Source organism: Nanorana parkeri, unplaced genomic scaffold (assembly GCF_000935625.1).
Source record: "Nanorana parkeri isolate BGI_ZX_2015 unplaced genomic scaffold, ASM93562v1 scaffold260, whole genome shotgun sequence".
NCBI lineage: Eukaryota > Metazoa > Chordata > Amphibia > Anura > Dicroglossidae > Nanorana > Nanorana parkeri.
In genome coordinates this window covers 1,433,738-1,456,517 of record NW_017306528.1, presented here as the reverse complement: position 1 = coordinate 1,456,517, position 22,780 = coordinate 1,433,738, and the positions used below count along the sequence as shown (strand labels likewise).

Below are 22,780 nucleotides of genomic sequence, written 5' to 3'. Positions count from 1 at the left end.
ATCGGTGTTGGTGAGTACCGAAAAGAAAAAAAAGAAAAAATCTAATTGGTACTTGTACTCGATACTGAAAAATCAGTATCGGTGCATCCCTAATTTACACACATTAAAAGGTTACAAAAACGTACTTGCTGCCAGCTGCTGCAAGGATTCGGCTTGCCAGTACAGTCTCCCACTCCTTTCCTTCCCGATTACACTTTAGCCGGCTCAGCTTTGATCCTGCCACTACCCGGACTTCATTTTCTACTTCAATATACATTGATGGATCTGAGCTTATCTGGAAAGTAAAAGGGTGAATGACCCTAGACTTTAAGACTTTCAGCAACCAAAATCAAACCAAAATCAACTCAAACAACATTAAAATAGTTCTGGAATGATTGACACATCAGTGTTTAATTTGGTTAGCCATTTCTGGTCCCACATGTACACTCACTTATCAGGCCATTTCCAGTTTTCAGTGCTGCGATAGTTTCACTGACAATTACTTGGTAATGCAAAAGTATACCCAAAATTCATTTTAGAATTTTATTTATTTTTTGCTTTGGACAGAGCTTTTTTTGGTGGTATTAAACAGCAAAACAGCCACTGTTTTTATTTTTTTACTGCATGGCAAATCTAAAATGCCATGACAGTAATTGACAGGATTAAATCAATTATTTGATTTGTAGCTTTTCTCTCCCCTACCTCTGTTGTAAGATGAAAGGGGAGAGCTTATTAATGTAAACATTGCTATGTGATTGTCAAGGTGAGCAATCAGAGCTATCACAAAACATTGAACCGATCCACTGGCTTTGTGCCTGTAGCCAAGCCTCTGCACTGTCTGACAGAAGGTGCAATGTGAACACAAAGGTATACACAGCAGAACACAGAATGGGACCCGAGAGTAAGAGGGAGGGAGCAATCTGTCAAGGCTCTATTGTTAACAGGGAAATGTTTACAGAAGGGGAGAGCACAGAGATGATCTCAGGGTGTTACTGCTCTGTAATTTCAGTCACACATTGGGGTAGTTCCTGGAGTAGGCTGCACTGCAGTATAATCAGCAAGGAGGCCCTGTGCTATGTTGTCTGGATAACAACACTAGATAACATAATTACACATTGTGTGCTAGTAAAACAGTCTCCAATTTAACCATTTGCCAGCAGTTTAGCTTTAAGGCGATTGTAGGCATGAGATGATGGCATGCAATCCAACTTTACATATACATAAAGCTCATCTAGGCCATGTTCAAGCCCTGTGCAGACATCCCTAAAAGGTGGCCATACACTGTACAACCATCGCAAGACCTTAGTTTTGCGATGGTTGTAAAGTGATTAAAAAAAACGTATGATCTGCCCATCTTGGACAGGCAGATTGCACTCTCGATCATCGCAAGCCCGCCCCCCTGAGGGGTGGGCTTCCCATGACCGCAATGCTGAATGGGCAGTGTGCACGTGCTCACACCGGCCCGTTCGGCATTTGTCTCCCGAGCACCGTTCAAACCAGCCGAAAATCGTACGATTCTCGGCTGGTTTTCTAACATGCTCCTTAGACAAAAGACGTGCGACCGTCCAGTAGAAACGGTCGCACGTCTTCGTTCACACTGTTCGATTCTCGTACGAGAATCGAGCAGTGTATGGGCACCTTTAGACAAATCAAACCTGGTTGTCTGTCAATTCCGCAAAAAATACACACACTTGATTGGTCAGCTAGGGAGTGTGTTGCAGTCAAGATTTGTTTCAAGCTGACCGTATCTGTAGGTCTCGTTTGCCATAAATGCGCATGTGCAGCTAAGTGCACAAACTTGTGTTGGGACAAAGAAACTCACAATCACAGAAGTTTATAACATCCGGGAAGGAGATCAAGAGAAGATGGAAGTGCTGTCGACAGAGGGGACATAGCATTGCTGGAGGAGGGGCACTTTGCAAGGTGTAACATAATATACTTGCACATTATGGCAATACCTCCTGGTGGCCTCAAAATGTTCAAATGGTTTAGTGTCGCTTTAAGAAATGTGTAAAGCAAAATACCCCTTTAATTACCAGCACAACTCCGTGTAAAGTATGCCAAAAATGTAGCGCTTACCTGTACAGTAAAGGATTTCAAAGAGGCTGGAGTTGGCAGCCTGAGTGTTAATGCTGGTGTAGTTACACATGTTAACTCCTTCTCAGAAGTTGTTGCCACTTGAGACTAGATGAGCAAAATACAAAAAGAATTGTCATTTTTCTCCAGTTATTCAAAGATTACAGGATATACAGATGAAAAGTAAAAAATAAATCTTTATCAATCTTATGGAAGGAAAGGGAAAAAATGGTGATGTCTGAGAAATTATAGTAAAGTCAATTTAGTAATCCTGGAGGAACTGCTCTGTTCAGTTTAGCTAAAGGGGTTTGGGTAAGATGGAAGGAGAGAGAGGTTAGAGAAGATGGATCGAAGGGGAAAAATCATACCCTCTCAAGTCAGCTTGGGAAAATGTACCCTGCAAGCCCTAACTACAAAAGCATTGTTCAGTCCGCCGATAAATTACCAGTTGAAATAGCACCACCTTCAGCAAGCATTTGTCAAGATCTGAGCAGCTTTCTTGAAAGCCAGCTAAAGCCACCCAAAATATACTTATTATTGCTGAAAGCAAAGTACTTGAAGAGCAAAGATGATAGTTGAAATGTTTTATGTTGCACGATATTTGCGCAAAATGCTTATCTACTCTATACTTTAAGAAAAGAAAAAAAATAAATCAAATTTTATTAATTGAATTCTAAAAGATGAGACTGCCAAGTAAATACGCAAGTGTGTCCTGGTTGCATGTATTTATCCATTTATGTAATAGGATTCTTAAGAACATATCAGACCCATTGAACGGATTTGACAGCTGTGGACCCAGAATTGCTCAAAGGTGAGCTCAGGGAATGAATGTTCCCAGCTTTTCCCAAGCTCACCAGATGATAATTTTTTAGGGTCCCAGACTCCCAGGAGTAGGTAAGCCTGGGAACTATGCACCATATAGAAGTGACCAGAAACCTCTACAGCTGGCTGGATCACTTCTACATAAAATACAGAGCTAGAAGATGGCAAACCCACGACTTCTGTTGCAGGTGCGAGCACGATTTAACCCTTTCATTTTTTAATTAATTTAAGCTGCACCCAGTATTCAGTATTCTGGGTGCTTTAAGGATTTGAAAAAGGTTGGAGTAAAGCTTAACAATTGCTTGCTAAAGCTGATGCCCTTCAGAACAGCATTTACGAGCAAACAAAAACAATGCCCACATTATGCATCCATAATCATAACTACAACACTATGGCTGTTGGTTCACTGTCAAGGTGTAAGTACTATAGCAGTAGACTGCTGTGCCCTGAATTATTACAATATTTTATTAAAATCCAACTTCAGCCAAAAATTATTTTCTTCTAGTTTTGGAGAATGCAGGGATGGGGTTTTAGATGACCAAGTCCCCTTTGAGATTTCTCCTCTGTCCTGATGTCTGACAGTCATCACCTGGAATGGAAGTAAAGAGCAACATCTCCAGTGGGGGTCAAAGAAAACAATAAAATGTAGCAGCATTCCCATAATAAATGTGTGCCCCAAGGGGGGGAACAGACAGGGCAAAAGGAGAAATCTCTAAGGCCTTGTTCACACCAAATGCAGAGCAGATCTGCATGAGTTTCTGCACACGCAGTGGGTTGTGTCGCGTTTTATAAGCATTCCGGGCTGTTTTTGGTAAAAAAAAATATATATATTTTTTTAGTTTAAAATGGGCTTTCAGTGCATTTGCATGCTTTCCAGAGCAGGTAAAATAGGGCTTGCTGCAGTTTTTTTTACCTGCTCTGAAACGGAATGCTGCATTTTGAACTGGAGCCCAAAATACCATTGGAATATAAAAAAAAAAAAAAAAAAAAACAAACAAACATTGACAGGTTGTTATTCCCCAGCCAAACCAAAAAACACACACAAAAAAAAAATTATGTTTTGGCTGGAATTGGGCTCTGCTTGCATTACAGAGTGAACAGGACTGGCAATTGAGGTATGTGAAAATTAGAAATAGTTTTTGGCCCATAAAATTGAATTTTGGTGCACTGGCTAAAAAAGAACAGTAACCTGCACAGCAAGAGAGACGGACATAAGCCGAGAGTCTTTCCGAGGTCTTCCCTTCTTTCTTTTTTCACCAAGGTCGCCGTCCGTTTCAACCTTTCGCTTGGAAAGAGATTTGGTTACAATCTTTTCTTCGCTGTCACTGCTGCTGTCCAAGAGATCACGTTGCTTTGCTTCTTTAGTAGCATTCTGATCTTTCGGTCTGTGTAAAGAATGAAAAGAACAGGTGTCTTGGGAACTGATGGATAACATTTAAACTAAAGGTGTCCACAAAACATTGCATGACAGTCTCCCGATCCAGCAGGATAGGTTGACAATCCTTTTGTCAGAATATCTATAAAGTAGGGCTGGTAATGATTCAAATTTTCGTGTTCGATTAATCGAAATTTTTTAAAAATCGATTAATCGATTAAATTAGATTATAACGCACATACTGTATGTGTGGCCTATACACATACAGCACAGCAATGAAGCAATAAAATGAACTAGGATAACACTAATCCAGCACGTTATTAATCTCACGTGCCCCACTCAATATGGCCGCCGCTTGAGTGGGGCAACTCAGAATAATAACGTGCTGGATTAGTGTGATCCTAGTTCATTTTATTACTTCATTGCTGTGCTGTATGTGTATAGGCCAATGCCTTGGCTGGCGCTCATGCAGAAAGTTTCTTGGGCAAACTCACCGGCCCAAGTGGCTCCGTCGGCTAACAAAGGGGGGAGGAGTCCGGTGACATCACGGACATCGACGTCACCGGACTCCTCTTCCCTTCGTTAGCCATCACGGACATCGACGTCACCGGACTCCTCTTCCCTTCGTTAGCCATCACGGACATAGACGTCACCGGACTCCTCCCCCTTCCCTTCGTTAGCCGACGGAGCTACCTGGGGAAGGGGGGAGGAGTCCGACGGGACTCCCGGAAGCCAGCGGAGAGGTGAGTGTTTTCATTAGCGATCAAAATAATTTTAAAATCGATCAAAAAGTTTATTAATCGAGAAATTCATCTTTAATTTTCACAGCCCTACTATAAAGGAAACGTTGCCAGGTATCCTCAAGTTAGTCTACATATTTGCCTGCCATTACACAGCCCCAAAAGATCCTGCTCATGAGACAAAAGCATCACCAGATCCCTCCTCTTTAAGGCTAACTTGGGAGCAATATAAAATGTATCCATTAGGATTTTTAAAATACATGTATTTACAGGAGAGGTGTCTTGTGATCTTTTGAGTTGTGTGTGAGATGTGTGTGAGATGTGCCCTGTGATATCATCACAAAGTGCAGTAAAGAGCATTGAACAGTGACAGCTGGGGAAGGGGGTAGGTTATGTATGGTGTCCTACCCATCATCCTGCACAAATAGGAGCACCAAACATTTCCATGGTAAGATCAAAGCTGCCTGCATGGAACTACAGACGGATTGAGAGGTGACCGGTCTTCATAACAGGAAACAACAACCTTTACCCAACCTAGAGACTGGCGCCTTAAACAGTTTCCAGTGTCTGAGAAATTTTAGCGTCAAATTGATGGTCAAGTTAATAAAGATGAACATGCTGCATTACCCTGTGTATGTACCCGAGTTTAGAAGAAAGAAGCAGACAGAAGCCTGGCTAGAAGACATCATGAGGTGCTTGGATTGAACATGTCCAGACATCCATTCTCTGATGTCTTTGGCCAACTATAGAAAGTAACCATGTAACCATCAGTTACCACGTTGGTGTACATACTTGTCTGCAGAAGTCTGGTTGGTGTGAGAAACCCCTGTTGTGCCCGAGGTGGCTTTTGATCGCTCTGTAAATCGTGAGTCTAGTGCTTTCATAGGTTCAATCTTAGGCTGAGTTGAGACTCCTATGAGGGCCGTAGGAGTAGCCGGAGCATTTCCACTACAAAAAAAAGAAAAATGATAAATTAAAATTACTAGCATTCTCTTCAACAATACAGAAAGATGCATGCTATGTTTTGCATCAATTAAAGTCCTTCAGGGCAATGCTTCACTTCACTATTGGATGCATCTTAAAAGCAACAAAAAGTAGCAAGATTAAAACACCACAGTGATAATATAAATGCAGTATGGCCAATTTATTTATGTAATATATCATTTTGCTTTATAAACATTAAAATTTATATTTAATGCAAAATATCGTGAGCCATGTCCCTGGTCACCTGTAATGTCATGACTGTAGTAGTCACAGCTGACAGTTCTCAGATTATCAAGCATGGACTGTAACTTTTACAAAATAAATAAAAAAAATTAAAAAAAACTGTATACCGAAAAATACCTGTTTCTCGCCACAGAGCATTTGGAGGGGTGACAACAATGCTTACTGCTTTAATGATAAAGAGAAGAACCTTAGGCGTAGTTGTCACTGTAACCGATATCTATTGGTAAGTTTGCTAAAATAAGTGTAAAATCTAATCTTTATAGCTTCTTATATTCTTAATATTAAAATTACTGGAGACACAAAAACACACAAAAAACAACAACTTTAAGATAGTCTTGTTAGTTACATTTTTTTCCTTCAGTGTAGAGTGGAGGGAATTAGAACACTTGTCGGATCCATATTACGGTCTGTTTCCCATTAGGATTCATCTTCTCTATAGGACATGGTGACTTAAGATAATCCCAAACTTTGGGCGGTTACCAAAGGAGGAATAGATGGGAAATCTTCCATTCTTAACACTCACTATTTCTAGAGACACTGCTGACCACCAGGGATTTCCCTCACTTTGTAGGGGCTAACGGCAAGAAAACGAATGGCTATCTCCCCAATGGGACACACATGGCAAAAAATAAAAACAAAACTGACTTTCTCTATCCAAAACTAAAAGTTGTACTTGACATGAAACAAATAAAAAACTAAAATCTGTGGAAGTTTAATATCACACCTCTCTTTGTTTGGAGTTTCTTCAGTGGACTTTGCATTTCCCATAGGGTCCAGGCTTGACTTGGCCCCCTGTGAACTAGTTGTGTTGGAATCCACAGATATGAGCTGCTGGTTGCTCTGAGAGGAGAGCATAGACCCTGCCAGTGACCCTGATATTGGGATACTATTGAAAAATGCTGTAGAAAAGTCTCTGAAAAAAAACAACCATGCAAATGTATGTGAAGTCTCATGGTCAAAATGTACAGTATATACTATTTACTGCATCAGCAACCTGTACTTACCCAGTGTCCAGCTGGGCAATACACAATGGCGTTATCCTCCGACGACCATCTGCTGTCCGTGTTTCCACTTGTTTCTTTAAAAGATTCTAAAACATGTGCAACATTTACTTAATACAGTAGCTCTAAAACCTAACTGGATAACATTTACTTTGCTAAAGTACTGCGTTTCCAATAACTGCCTTTTTTTATTCTTTAGAAAATACGGTTTTCAACTTTATTTATTTTTAACTTAGCTGTGCGGATCTCCTTTATTCACTTTGAGTACATGCACTTACACCAGCATCAGCTGCATGTCATTGCCAGCTCCCTTATAAGTGACAACTGCTCAAAGAATGTCAGCACTGTTACTTTTAGTCTCTGCTGGAAGTGTATGTATCAGAGTGACAAACAAAGAAGAGCAACTGAGGAGGAAAAGTGACAGAACATGTCACCCCTTGATAAACCTTCATGGGTGATACCAAGTAATATTTTTAGTTAAAATCACATATAAAAAAAAAAAAATGAAAATCAGTTCTGAATTACATTAAAGGGTTATTAAACCCTCATTTGGTTTTGCATTTCTTTAAGGCTAGCAAGCAGTAGATATATGCAAAATGATTGAAGAATTTTTTTTTTAAAAGGGTTAATACTTACCTGTGTCTTCGCCACGCGCTCCCATCCGAACATTTCTCGGGCGGCCGCAAAGGATCTTGGGGCGGGCGCATGCGCAGTACGGATGTTTGGGCGGGAGACGAGGAGAGACACAAGGTAAGTCTATGGAGCAGCGTGCACCCGCACAGACACCGTGGGACATGAGCGAAGAGTAGGACAGAGGAGTCAGCGCTGGATCGGAGACCTGCACCAGCGCTGGAGGGACATCTAATAACTACAGGAAAGAGGCATCATTTAAGGTAAGTCTTTACTTTAGCACTGTAGGGGGGCGGGGACTTTAGCCTTTAATGTCACTTTAACAGATGTAAAAAAAACATATGCAAATGTATACAAATGATTTGAAATCTCAGAGGTTGGGTTTAGATTTACTTTTGAATTCATACAACGCAGATGTGTTACGGTTTCATTGCAGCCAGCAGCTGACAATTGTGTACCTTTCTGATGTCTTCCAGGCTCTCTCCATTTACCATACTGGCTACTTTTGGAGCCTGGCTTTCCCTCTGTGTAGCTGCACCATGATCTCCATCCTGCTGTGCCTGCTGCCTCTGTTGAAACTTTAGCATTTCAGGGTTCTCTATAATGGTGTTGGGAATTTGTGACCCAGCTGTGATGGCAAGACTTTTTCCATAAGTGCTTTGGTGGATGTTATTCTGTAATAAAATACACAATGTAGAAGATCGGTCAATATAAATAAAAAAAAAAAGAAATCATGACATTTAATACCAATATAGAAAACAGCTTTGAGGAGAAGAATCCTCCCATAAGAAAAAGGGGGTACAATATATTACACAAAAATGCATACAGGAATACAGAATGGTTTGTTACCTTCTCCTCTTCACTCAATGGATCACCCAGCTCGTTTTGTGAAAAATCCAAGTAAGCGACTGATCCATCCATTGAACACACCAGTATGCCCAGCCCATTCAACGTCCTGTAAATAATCAAGGGGACAAGCTGCTATGAAAATGCTATAGTAGTGAAGTGGTTGAAAAGGGATGGGGGAGCGGTAGGATAAAAGCTTCTGTCACTTGTCCAGAGTTTAATTTATCAATGATGAAACCCTTGGGGCAGCAGTGACTGGAAGAACAAATATTTTATTCTCACACATAGACATGTTAGATGAGTATGCTAAATATATTCATCACAAGCACTCTCCACCAGCTATACATAAAAACAAGTTTTAAATAAATTGGCACACACTTATCTATGGCCAACTTTTTGGGGGCTAGAATGGGGAAAGGTTAGAACCTCTGCCAGGCTTTACTGCTGTTCGGGGCCTCAACAGAGATTTCCCCCTTCCCTTTCTGTTCTACGAAGAACATTTTACCAGACAGGAAGTCATCTTTAAAGTGTATTTCCCCATGAATTAGGCCTTCACCCAATTGATCTCTTGCTCTCTATGCATTTCAGGCATCACTATTTTTTTTCCCTTAATTTACTGCAGTTTTATTTTAATGAAAACATCTGTAATTCACCTAAAAATAGTAGCTTAGTCCGTCTTTGCCCTAGCCTTCTATAACCCCCTGTAGACCAGAACTCAGACTGAAAGAGGAAAGTGTAGCATTGCAAGCCAATTAGGCTTTCTGCATTGCACAGTCCAGTGAATCCAACGCAGTTCGATGATTTAAGGACAGAGCAGAGCGGACCTCACCAGTGAGCTGTCTTTGCAAAGCTATACTGCTTTGACTGCAGTGAAGTAAACATGGCCTGCTAAAGTGTCTGCCAAGGGTTCCTGGATTAGAAAACCAACTAAAAAATAAATTAATTTGTCAGCAGGTAAGACATATGTATTTGCAACTGTATCGTTAGCTGTTTGCCTACACCTTGAAGTACACCCGTCAGGAAAAACGTCTACATTCAGCCATTACTGACTTCTTTCTGAAAATGCTAGTAACTTGGCTTTGTCTGGTTTCGGACTACTTTTTGAGTCACAGATCCAGATCAAGCATGCTATAAGGCTAGGTTCACACCATGTCCGGAACAGATCTGCAAACGTCGTGCAGTGCATTTTTGCCATGTTAAAAATGGGCCTTCAGGTGCAGTCCAGTGCATTCCAGCACATTTTGGGTGTGTTAACATGCATTTTTGTGTGTTCCAGTCCAGGAAAAAAATTGTGTATGCAGCAATTTTTCCCTGCACCGGAGCAGACTGCACTGGTGTGAACAGAGCCCAGATATACCATAGGAATATATTGGGATGCATTTCAAGTGCAGACAAAAACTGTTTTGGTCCGGATATGGTGTGAACAAGCCCTCAATGTGTCAGAAACCCCATCCCCCATATGGCCTATTAGGCAGATATGACAGTTATCAACCCTCTTTTGCATTTTAGAGTTTGCTGACACAAACAAGTCCCAAATGTTTTGCACAGGAATTACCTGGGAATTATATTAGTGAATAGGAAGCCCCCAACATGTACAGGGTGCCCTGTTCCTATAATGTGAACCCTCACTATGTGCAGTGAATGCATCCAAACCAAAAAAAGCATAACACTTGAGCAATACAGCAAACAAAAAACAATTACCATGAGATATCCATAATAGATTTGTCAAACAGATCGTGGATTACCACCAATGGTCTTTTAAGGCAGGTGAGCTACAGAAAAAAAATATTCTCTATTACTATTAAGTCACATTTTTATGTCATATTGAAAACATTTGTATACATTTGTTTAAATATGTTACAAATATTAAGTCCTGAATGAAGAATTGGCAGACAAAAGGAGAACTTTGAGGGGAAAAAACTAGAAATCTTTAAAAGGGTCAGCGAATGTTTATATATTCTGTTTAATGCAAAAATTACTAAAAGCACAAGTGACCATACAGAAATCTAAGAAGCAGTTATTGAGAATCAACATCAAGGAGAGCAGAGTCACATGAAGCTCATTGGTATAATTGCAAGCGTTATCATTTCAGATTATTCATGCATTTTACAGGGCATCCGCCAGGCTATGAAATGGTTTTCAACACTACAGCCTCTAATTTAACCAAAATATAGTTCCCTCATTATTTAACCCCTTCATGGGAGGCCTTTTTTTCATTTTTTTGCACCCATGTTATATTCCACATTTTAGGCCTGAAAATTACTTCAAACCCCCAAACATTATATATATATTGTCTGAAAGCCAAGACCCTATAGAATAAAATGGTGGCAGTTGCAAATTTTTATGTTGCACGATATTAGCGCAAATCCTTATCAAACCCCAAAATGTAGTGAAAAATTTACTTAAAATGGCCCAAAACACAAATAAAATACCCATTTTAAAAAATAAAATAAAATATAAAAGATGGAGGTTACAACGAGTAAATAGATACCCAACATGCCCAGGTGAAAAATTGTGTGCGTCCGTGAAATGGCGACAAACCTCAGTACCCCAAAAAGTCCATAGACGACGCTTTAAAAGCCCCCACAGGTTTTTAGAGATAACCAAAAATAATGGCCCTAGAATTATTGCTCTCACTCCGGCGAGCGCAGCGATACCAAACATGTATAGACGCGTTTACGTGGTGACTCGCGTGCTCGCGGGGTACTTTAAATACATTTTGGATTATTTTATTTCATTTTAATTTTAGAAACTAATTTTTTTTTTTACTTTGCGAGTGCTATCACATAGGGGGGCTTACAAGCCCCCCAATGTGATAGCAGATGGTGGTGACAGGTACTCTTTAAAGGTGATGCTGGGGGTCCAAAAGACCCCCGATGTCACCTTTACACACTCAATAAGCTATTGAAGTGCAGATCGCACTTCAATAGCTTATAGCTGGGCTTCAGGAGCCCGGAACTGACAGCTATAGGACCGGAAGTGATGAAATCTACATCGCTTCCGGTCCCATAGAACGGGGAGGGGAATCGACGAATGGAGGATCGTCCATCTCCTCCCCAGGTCCCCGCTGACACCAGAGAAGCCGGTCCCGAGCCTGTAGGAGGGGCAACGGAGCCCAGGAAGCAGGGCGGGGGTGTCGGGCGGGAGGGGGACCCCTTCACCGGGCTATAGAAGCAATCTGGCGACAGCCGAGTCGCCAGAATCACTTCTATTGTAAAGCCGACAGTCAGCTTTACAAGTTTAAACACTGTACGTCGTCAGTCACAAAGGGGTTAAAAGGAGCTATATGTTTGAGACAACCAAGTCAGTGCAATACATTTCTAGCAAGGACAAAGTAGCTTGGGGAACACTTTATTTCGAAGATTCCCAAATAGGGCATCCTCGCCAGTGAGGACAGACAAAGTGAAAGCTGTTTGAGGAAAATAGAACAATGTAAAGATTAAATGTGAAGTTCTAATAAGAAGATAGATTTGACTCACCCACACAGAAAGTGAACGATCCTTGCTACCTACTGCACAGCAGCAGTACGGACAACTAGCCTTATTGGAGCTTCCATTCTTTTGTTTCTTTTTGAAGATTTTTGGATTAAATTTCTAAAAAAAAAAATGGATGTTTAGAATATTTTGTTTTGTTTAACTAACAAGTCAAAACGACAACATTGTTGTTAAATACACCATAAGGAGAAATAAAGCCACTGCAGATGAATGCAATTGTCTTGTGTTCATTATCAAGCCTGCACTAAAATAAAACAGGGGAAATCTTACAATCTGCTATGGGCAACATAGATACTTCTCTTGCATAAACATTGCATATAGAAAACCAACAGTACACAGACTTTTTGCATCCAAAAGCAATTCACTAGTAAGCAACAGAATACATTCAATAGAAAATGTAACTGTCCATCAGTAAAATCTGGGTTAGCTTAGCACATACTTAAAAAAAAAAAAAAATTGATGTTCTCTATAGGATATAAAGTACTGTTGATCTTACCACAACAGTGACTGCTTTTCGATGCCCCACAAAATCCATGTTGGTTTTCCAACCATCACGCTCAATAATTTGGGCTGTTGGCCCGGAGTTGTTCATTGCATGTGCCGATACCAGATAATGTCCATCAGGGGACCAACTAAGACGCAAGACGTGGGTGGTCCCTCCACACTGTGAGAAAGGTTTGGAGTGCCAAGAGTTAGTTACATGCTGGGCGCAACCACAGCCGTTACAGTAGTATATAATAGTCAAATAACCCAATATAAAATCAGTAACTGTTTTGCACTCCATGGGAAAAAATTCTTGCAATTAAAATAGTGTTGTAATTGTTTGTCCAGCCATTAAGGTCATGTATGCTGGTCCCACTAAATGACTTGTACCTCATCAAATGGTTTGGTGATACTGGTTTCTAGCTGCCAGTCCATGGTTCGCCAGACCTTCAGGCTGTGGTCATCAGCTTGAGAAGCAATGTACTTTCCTACAGGGTCCCAAGTAAGTCCCTTCACCAGTCCGGAGTGGCCCCTCAATGTAGCAATAATCTCTAGATTACAAAAAGAACATAATTCATTTGAGAAGTTTCAGTTAATTTAGTACCACTGCATCATTAACCTATAAGACCTGTGCAGTCATCAGGGGGAGAGGGATCATTTACACTTACCTGGAAACTTCAGTGCATTCCATATTACCACTGTGTTATCCACACTACAAGAAGCTAACCAGGCATCATGAGGAGACCATGCCACGTCCATTACATCTGAGAAACAGGTTTATAATGCACTTAGTGAGGATGTAGAAATACAAGAATATTAAATAATGGGATTAAAAAAATATTTTTTTTTGCGTTCACAAAGTACTTGCCTCCAGAATGATGCCGGAGAATGATTAGGCAGCGCCATTGCTCTACATTCGCAAGTTTATTACTGGAGCCAAAAACAGTACTGGGTCCAATAAACCTAAGATATAGTAAACAGTACAGTGCAGTTAATGTATGTACATAAAATTCATATTCATCAGTGGATATATATCGTATATTATGTACATCTGATATCCACGGGAACATTTAAGTCTCCTGCATGTTCCATTGCAATGTCTGTTTACATATCAAATAGAAATTGAGCTCTAGCAGTTGAGACCTATAAGCAAGCCATTTCTAAATTGACATTCAATATATTATTTCGGCAAGTAAAGAAAATTTTTAGTTTCACGCCCATCTTTGGGCAAATAACAGACATTCCACCTGGGCTGCTGAAGGAGAGTAAAACTATCAGGGTCCATTAGGACTGCATAACCCCATGCACATTAACTCGTGTCACATTTAGTATTTTATCTATCACAGGAATTTTATATAGCACTCACGATTTACATATTGTGTATGCAAATCACTAAGGCCTCCCATTAGATGTGATTGGGCTGACAACACATTGCAGCGCACATGTTAAACTAACATGCACTATTTGCTTTTAATGCAGCACACCAAACATTGCAGTGCATTATGATGCCATTCAAAATGTACCGCACTTAGCTTTGTATGTTACTAGGTGTGGTAATGCGTGTGTGTTACTGAAAGTCAGTCGCCTCAATAAACAAACCTTTCAGTTTCCTTTCAGGTAAACATGACAACAACCAGGTGCCGAACCAGTTTTATGTGCATATGTTATCTAAACTGAGCACAGGCAGCAAATAGGATAGCCTTACAACTAAAAATCCATGATAAGTGCAGGAATACAAGAGTACAGATTCAGATAATAGATTCCCAATTGTGACTGATTCTTTCAAAACTGCTATACAAATAAAAAGGTACAGGTTTGAGCACTTACCCAGATTTTTTCCACACCATGATAAGCTTGTCATCTCCTCCAGATGCTAAATATGCTCCATTGTTGGACCATCGAACGCAGTTCACACACGCTTGAAGAACATACGCAAGAATTAATCCACTTTCTTTATGGCACCATGAAGACACACCACATACACTGTTCAAAAAAAAAGTTTCCCACTACCTAGAGCAGGGGTAGCCAAACTCCGGCCCTCCAGCTGTGGTAAAACTACAAATTCCATGAGGCATTGCAAGATTCTCACAGCCACAGACATGACTCCCAGAGAGAGATGCATCATGGGATTTGTAGTTCTCACCACAGCTGGAGGGCCGGAGTTTGGCTACCCATGACCTAAAGCAAGGTTGTAAAACCCAGTGCGAATAATATGATTTGGTACCTAGGTGGTTGTCCATCTGGCACAACATCTTGGGAATACTTTCATTCTTTTCATCTTCCTCCTTAACCACAGGTGGCATATTCCATATGACAACTTTTCCAGAGTCTTGCCCTAGGAAGAAAGATAGCATTGAAATCTAAAACAGTGCCATACTTACTAAACAGCAAAACTTTGGTTAGGCAATACTGTTAGTGGCTAGGAACAATACGGCATAAAAAGTAATGATCACTAAGGGGGCCATTTAGATTGGAGAGTGGTGCTCTGTTAAGTTCTTTGCTTAACCTCCCTGGCGGTCTGATTATTTCCTTTTTTTTTTGTTCGATTTTTTTTCATTCCCGCCAGTTCTGCCCCCTTGCGACGCGGACGCTCGCAAGGGACGGAACCCAGAAAAAAGGTGCCGGCATCGGCCAGAGGACACAGCGCGGCTCGAGGGGCAAGGTAAGAGATGTAATCCCGAGTGTGGCTCGGAGTTACCGCTTATGGTACTAAAAATTAACCCCAAGCCACACTCGGGATTATCGCCAAGGAGGTTAAAGCTGCAGAAGGAAGTCTGTACCTGAAGGAGGAGGCAGTCACACTACCTTGACAGGTCATGTAACATGGTTCTTCTGGCGTTTTCTTTTTTCACTAAAATTCACATCAGCATGCAGCTCTGCATGTGCCTCATCGCACAAAAAAAGACCATACGACATTACGCTCATGATGAGGTACAAATGACATCGGCGAAGAGATGTAGAGAAGTAGGAGCTGGCCACCAGTAATGTTATTTTTTTAAAACTGCAGCATGGGCAGGACACATGCAGTGTATATACAGTCGACCCCCAAAATTCACGGGGGTAATGTTCATAGAGCGCCCACGAATTGTGAAAAACTGCAAATTCAGAATGTGGTCAAGAAAATGTCTATTTTTATAGTTTAAACCCTAAATAATGCCCTCAAACCACTTTAATTTCATTTCAAACTCAGCTTAATACATTACCCTTAAAAATAAAAAGAATGCAAAAGGTAAACCCGTATACTATACAGTACTGTACTGCTATGTCTCCTGCAGTGCTAGAATGAAAAATACCGATGTTAACCCTATATGGGAAAATTCCGCAAACGACTGAGGCCGCAAACTCTGAACCGCGACTTCGCGGGGGTCGACTGTATGGATAAATAATTAAAAATAAGGTGCACTGACACACGTAGGTGTACTTGTTTATCCAAATAGTTTTAGACTGCATTGGAATTATTTTTGAACAGGAAGGTCTGCTTTAAATGTCATTAATTTGAATGGCATCCACAGCTAGAGAAGCACAATGCACATTTCTAAACCACAACACTCAGCTTTATAAAATGTGCAGCTTTCGCCTTTTTAAAGTGGCTGCAAGGCCATATCACCGATTTAAAACTGGGGCCCCAAATTTATTTCATGACTATAAAACAGTTTTTAGCATAAGCTCAAATCTGACAAACTATTTTTTTTTTGAGAAATATGAGAAAGCAAAGCGACTGCATAACAGCAAACAAACCAGCAGCTAAGCCGCAAAGCTGTACAAGCCTGACAATGAATTGTATAAATTATCAATAGCGGTTCTGTCTTCCTCTTCATACACCAATTTTTTGAATGACTTAACTTGCTGGTCATTTTTCCAAAGCATTTGTATGATAAACATGAGCCATCAGTGGTATACTTGAGGAATATTTTGGAAAAAATACTTACTTTACCATTACTAAAATACAGGAATATTGAAAATATCTTCTACATAATGTTTTTAACATACCTTGTCCTCCAGTAGCAAACTTTGTGCCATCGGGGTGAATGTCCACTGAAAAGATCGGCTTCCCTAAAATAAAATAAAAAAAATTAACAAAAGTGATTTTTAAACATTTAGATGGAAAATCCGAATTAAATTCTTCCACTAAATTAAAGAACAGGTTTACTTTTATTCTAAAAACCCCACTCCTATCTGTAAACCTTGCACAGGTACCCCCAACCCTGCGTCCATTAGGTTTGTACCTAAACAGAGCAAGGTTCCCCTCTACACTGGCCGGCTCTCTGTTGTGCTAGGCAGGGAAGTGTTTAGTGGAGTAGTAAAAGAAGGTGAGACTTTACTTACCTCTCTGATCCAGCAGGCTCCAGTGCTCTCCTCCCTGACACTCAGGGGCTGTGGGGGCCCCTCAGTGTCATTGTGTACAATGCAGGACTATTAACCCTGCACTGTACATGGAGGAAGAGAGTGGGCGACCGTGGCCTGGAAAACCTACAGGAATCTTCATGGCAGCGGTTACACAGATGGGGAGGCTTTTTTTGTCTCATGCCCAGAGTTGGGCTTTAAGGCACACATTTGCCATTTACGTATCATGACCACAAAACTTTAAACGACAGCAATGTACACACAAAAAACCAAAACATTCTCCCAAATGCATGCACAAGGAATAAAACATGCAGGACACAAAGGCTCATTTGCATCATAGGGTGACAGGTCCTCCTGGCAGGACCGATGTGTACTGACAGTGTTGCATCATGTTGTGCAGGTGATTGCATCTCTCTGGCTGCACAATGGTGTCCCCGGGGACGTGTGGTGTCAGGGAGATGCTCAGGTGACAGATGCTCCATTGGGGTCCATGTTAAATCGCTTTCAATGCACTGAAACCGCAGACAACACTTTTCAGAGAACATGGGGAGCGATGATAAAAGTAAGAGGCGTGCAATGGTGAATTTATTCCCCGGTCAGGGTCTGATCCCTTCCATGTCGGACCTCGCCCTCACTCCCCGCGGTACAGGTACCAAATAAAGCTTCAGGAACTCTCGCACTTCGGGAAAAATGAGAGATCGCATTCAACCAAAGCCGCAATTTCTTTCTGCATCCCCTCCAACTTCAGGGGCCCCTCGGGGCCACACTCTCTCCCGCCCGCTCCTCTCTCACCATTGTGATTAACCCAGGCGGGTTTCAGGAGCTTCATTGTCCCGCGGTGTGCCCAGAGCAAGGTGTCACCTCCGGCCGCCCATTGAGCCTCGGGGCTGTGTTACCCCCCTACACAGAGGTCTGTGCAGGCTTCTCCCCGCCTCGGAGCCTCCACTCAGCGCCGCTCCATCCCGCTCCAGCACCCGCACCAAGACCGGAAGCCCGCGGGATGTAAGGTTTAAATGCGTCCTGCTGGAAACACTGACAGAACGCTCGGCGTTCCTTGTGCACAGTGCATGGTGCGGGGGAAAGTGTCAGTGCTGGACAGCGCACCTTGTGTTCTTCTGTGTTCTCACACTCTCCTATATGAGACACTCGTGTGGTTTATACCAGGTCACACAAACTACACAATGTACTGGGCTGCTGTGTCCTTTATAAGACAATGGACACAGTTGTAGGAGTGGAAGGGAAGACAGCTGGACCTTTAAATCCTTGGTTCTCAACAAGTGATTCGTGACCCAAAAGTGGGTCGCGACCCCGTGTTCAGTGGGTCACTGCATGCCTTCCACTTTTCTAGGTGAGAGGCTCCTCAGCCTCCCCCTAGCGCAGCATTGTCAGTTCTTACGCCAAGCAGCCATTCAAAATATGCTGCCCGGCGCCGAGTGTCAGCTTGAGGTGGGATGAGATGGGGGTTATGGCTGTGAGGGAGCTCCATCTATATGTGCATTGCTTACAGCTCCATCACATGTTCTATAGAGGTGCCATGGTGACATAAAATTCTGGCTCCCGCCACCTCTACAGGGCACGCAAGGGAGCTGTACAAGCAATGCACATAAGGATGGAGCTCCATCGCAGCACACACTGGATCCCAAGCTAAGGATCCACTCCAGTTCTCATATGCAAGGAGATCTTATAAAAATTGGAGTGTGTATGTGTGTCAGAATGTCTGTGAGTGTGTCACATTGTGTCAGTGTTTTTGAGGGCCCGTTCACACTAGTACAGTGCATTTGTTCGCATAGTACGATGCAATTAACGCACTGAACCACGCAAACGCACCTAACATGCATTCTGATGTGGGAGGTGTGTTGCGTTGCCCTTCATTTGAACGGTAGCCCAAACTCTCCTCCCACCCACAGTTTGTACCCTAATGCTCCATCACAGCACAGCAGCCCACACTGCCATGTGTTCCATTGCAGGGCGACTTAATGACCGTGGACAAATGTGGGTCCTGAGGTTACACAGGTTAAGAAACCACTGCTTTAAATTATCCCTCGCCTGTAAAAACCATTTTGCTGATGTCTGAGGCTAGGTTCACACCTAGGCGATTGCGCTGGTGAGCTGTTTTTGCGCCGTTTTGCTTGCGTGATTTTGCTTTGAAAACCGCATCACCCAAAAATAGCTCTTGCACCTTTTTGCGTGACAGGTGATTTTGCCCGCGGGACAAAGCGCAAAGGTGTGAATAGCCTCTATTGACTTTCATGTAAATTGGTGTTTTGCACGAGCCGCGTGATAAATCGCCTAGGCGTGCACCAGCCCTTATTCTGCAAATACTAGTTGCCTGGCTGCCCTGCTGGCATGCTGGCTTTAATAAGGGCTCATTCACACTTTTTCTGCACCTGAGCAATGCAGGTCTCTGCACGTGCACATAGGAAACAATTGATTTGACGTGCCCTGTTCACACCACAATGGAGTGGAAGAGGGTGCATTGTTTCTGCGCCGTGTGTAGAAATGAATGAAATGCCACTTTATGCCATTTCAACAAAGTTAAGAACTCAGGATTTTCTCAAAATTAACCCTTGCAGTGGGGCTACCCCTGCACTGCAAGGATTAAGTGCTTCTTTTGTCTAGGGCAGTGGTTCTCAACCTGTGGGTTGCGACCCAAAAGTGGGTCGCAACCCACAGTTGAGGAGGTCCCCACATGCCTTGTGTTGCTCTAGGTAGGAGGCTCCTCAGCCTCCTCCTAGCGCAGCCTTGCCAGTTCTCCTAGATGGCGCTGCAGCAGCAGTGGCCAGAGAGGATCAGAGAGAGGGGAGCAGGCAGGAGTGAGGGGAGGGGAGTGCTTGATCACCACAGAGCCCACACTGGGCACCACAGAGCCCGCACTGGACGCCAACAGAGAGTCCCACTAGCCACCTGAGAGCCCGCATAGCCTCCCGAGAGCCCACACAGATACTAGTATTGGTGCATCCCTACATTTTACGGTTGGGGGTCACCACAACTTGGCAAATGTTACCAAGGGGTCCCGGCACTAGAAAGGTTGAGAACCACTTGTCTAGGGGGTGAAAATAAAGAAGAAGAAATACTCACCTGATTCTCGGTCCTACGGCAGTGACCGCTCACCTCTCTCCCTCTCTGCTCCAGATCTTCACATCTAATAAACTACATTAGACTTGATGACGTCATGGGTCCTTAGACTTCTGGCGTAGAAGAGGCTATGGGGACTGGTCTAGCACCTAACCCTTGGGGGGGGGGGGGGGGGTTGTAGTTCCACTACAAGGGTTAGGTGCTCCATTATTTGTCTAGGGGGTGAAATAAATACTCACCCGATTCTTGGTCCCCACACTGCTAGACCAGTCCTCATAGCCTCTTCTACAGCAGGTTCTGGCAGTCTAAGAACCCATGACGTCTAATGCAGACTATTAGACATAAAAAATCTTGGAGTTCTTTAATAAAAAAAAGGTAAAAACACAAGGCACCGTTCGCCCCCCATCAGCACACACAGACACTATGTCACATGCTAAAACGGATCATTATAGCATGCGGACTAGTGTGAGGGGGCCCTTAAACTGGCTATACACTATGTGGACATTGGCCGTTTCTTAATGAGCCAGCCAATATTCTCACACCTTTCTCCCCAGCATCCCTGGATCAGAAGATCGAAAGAGTTGGCAAATCTTCAGCTGAATAGTGCTTTTAGCCAATCACCTGCGACCACTGTTATGGTATTCTAATAGTGGCCGCTGTCAGAATACAATGGAAACAGTAGAAGATTCCTCCATCCATGCTACTTAGCATGGATGGAGGAATCAGAGATTATTTTTTTTTGTTCAGCTGAAAGTCTAAATGAAAAAAAAGTACAGTGTAGGGCCAGCTTAAAGTCCCCAACCTGGAACAAGTATGCAGTTCAGGATTTATGACCCATTTTAGGTCACTGACTCTGAACGTATTGAAGCCTGTGGTCACCATAATAGCCTGGCAACTAGCCAGGAGCAGACCAGCATGACCCGTTTTAGCAAGTAGGCTAATGTGAGCGGGCGCTGTAGTCCCCAACCTACAATAAGTATGCAGATCAGGAATATTGACTCAATTTATGTCACTATTATTCCTGTGGGTCACCGAAACAGCCTGGCAACTAGCATTTTTCAGGAGGAGGTCAGCAATGGCAGCCACCACACAGAGGCGTAACTAGGAACCACAGGGCCCCGGTGCAAGAAGCCATGAAGGGCCCCCCGGCGGAGCTGCGGAGCACTGGTCTGCTGGGAGCTATAGTCCCAGGAGGCAATGTCGGGGGCCTCGGCAGTTACAGGGCTGGACCCTCTTCTTCCTTTCCAGGCTCCTGGGGGTATAACAATGAAGGCATGCTGGGAGTTATAGTTCAACTACAACCAACATGCCTTCATTGTCCCTATACACCCCTCCACATCAACCAGGGAACTACAAGTCCCATCGTGCCCTCATTGTCCTTCTACACCCCCACATATAAATCACCCAGGGAACTACAAGTTTCAGCATACAAGCCCCCTGCAGTAGTTCACTGGGTGATATGTGAGAGGTTTACAGGGACAGTGAATGCATGCTGGGACTTGTAGTCCCCTGTATGATAGAAGGCTGTTTTAATTAATTCCTCATGAAAATACTAATAATACAATGGCATTATAGTGCAGTAACTTTCAAGTTCAACTATATTCTATTCTATGTCTCTATAATGGCATTGTGCTACTAGTACTTATGAGGACAGTCATTAAAACAGCCTTCTATCATACATAGAACTACAAGTCCCAGCTGAACTGCTGACTTGTAGTTTTCTAATAATACAATGTCATTATAGAACATGGAATAGAATATGGTCAGTTCCAAATTCAGCCGTGTTCTGTTCCACGTTCTATAATGGAAAGCACTAAAGCACTTACCTCACATGCCACGGTCCTCTCAGCTGAAGGAAACTCAAGCACTCAAGCAAAAACAAAAAAAACACACAAACTACCATGGGGGACAGCGGCCGGGAACATGTACTCACTGTACTATCTCACTGCTCACTGTACTATCAGGACAGCTGCTGCTGGGTCCTCACGGCCGTGTTTACTGCCGGCCCGCCCACCCGCTTCACTGCTAGCGACCGGCGCAACCCTCTCCCGCTCGTCCGTCTGCCTTTGCAGCTCCATCGTGCCCCCCGCTTGTTACTCCACTACCACGGTCGGGGCCCGTTTTTTCCTTCCTGGGCCCCCCCCCAAGTGGCGGAACGCCAGGGCCCGGTCGCGCCGGCGACCGCTGCGACCCTGGTAGTTCCGCCACTGCCCCCACACTAACAGAATTGGACACCTCAGGCGGGGATGTTTGGTCTTCAGTGGCTAATAATAGAATAGCAGGAATCTGGTCATATACATTATGTGTAGGGAGAGCTATGTAGAAGTAAAGCCACCTCACCAGATCTGATGATTTTTAGTGAAAATCCAAAAACTTCACTGTAATTCAGCAGTAGAGATGAAGTTATGAAGTTTCTTGTAATGGGCACGGTGCACCACAGTAGACGGTTGTACACCATGTGACCAGTCACCACAGCAAGCTGCCTATATGCTGGGTGACTGGTCACCTAGCACCCCCATAAGTCTATAGGAGTTACATGTCCTCTAAGAACCAGGCACACAGAATGACTGTATCCTGAGGGCTCTAGGGAGATGTAGTTTGAGTGGATGCCCTATATGTGCGGGAAGAGATGCATTGCAGGACACCCTGCAGCTCCTCACCTAAGCCTGGCATGAAGAGAGCCACTTC

At 43.0% G+C, this 22,780-nt stretch overlaps 1 protein-coding gene across 1 annotated transcript in view; it reads right to left on the bottom strand.

The window, feature by feature from the left end:
* Positions 1-18,043, bottom strand: part of LOC108787426 (protein HIRA) — a 30,303-nt gene extending 12,260 nt beyond the window's left edge. Inside the window, exons 1-18 of the mRNA XM_018556979.1 lie at positions 17,810-18,043; positions 16,664-16,726; positions 14,898-15,008; positions 14,501-14,591; positions 13,542-13,636; positions 13,342-13,437; positions 13,064-13,224; positions 12,687-12,854; positions 12,176-12,289; positions 10,398-10,468; positions 8,700-8,805; positions 8,309-8,524; positions 7,224-7,309; positions 6,944-7,132; positions 5,785-5,940; positions 4,067-4,262; positions 2,059-2,163; positions 126-274 (exon numbers count right to left, since the gene is read on the bottom strand). Of these exons, the coding sequence (XP_018412481.1) occupies positions 126-274; positions 2,059-2,163; positions 4,067-4,262; positions 5,785-5,940; positions 6,944-7,132; positions 7,224-7,309; positions 8,309-8,524; positions 8,700-8,805; positions 10,398-10,468; positions 12,176-12,289; positions 12,687-12,854; positions 13,064-13,224; positions 13,342-13,437; positions 13,542-13,636; positions 14,501-14,591; positions 14,898-15,008; positions 16,664-16,726; positions 17,810-17,846 (2,210 nt within the window). The 5' untranslated portion in view covers positions 17,847-18,043. The remainder of the gene's footprint in view (positions 1-125; positions 275-2,058; positions 2,164-4,066; positions 4,263-5,784; positions 5,941-6,943; positions 7,133-7,223; positions 7,310-8,308; positions 8,525-8,699; positions 8,806-10,397; positions 10,469-12,175; positions 12,290-12,686; positions 12,855-13,063; positions 13,225-13,341; positions 13,438-13,541; positions 13,637-14,500; positions 14,592-14,897; positions 15,009-16,663; positions 16,727-17,809) is intronic.
* Between the last annotated feature and the right edge of the window lie 4,737 nt (positions 18,044-22,780).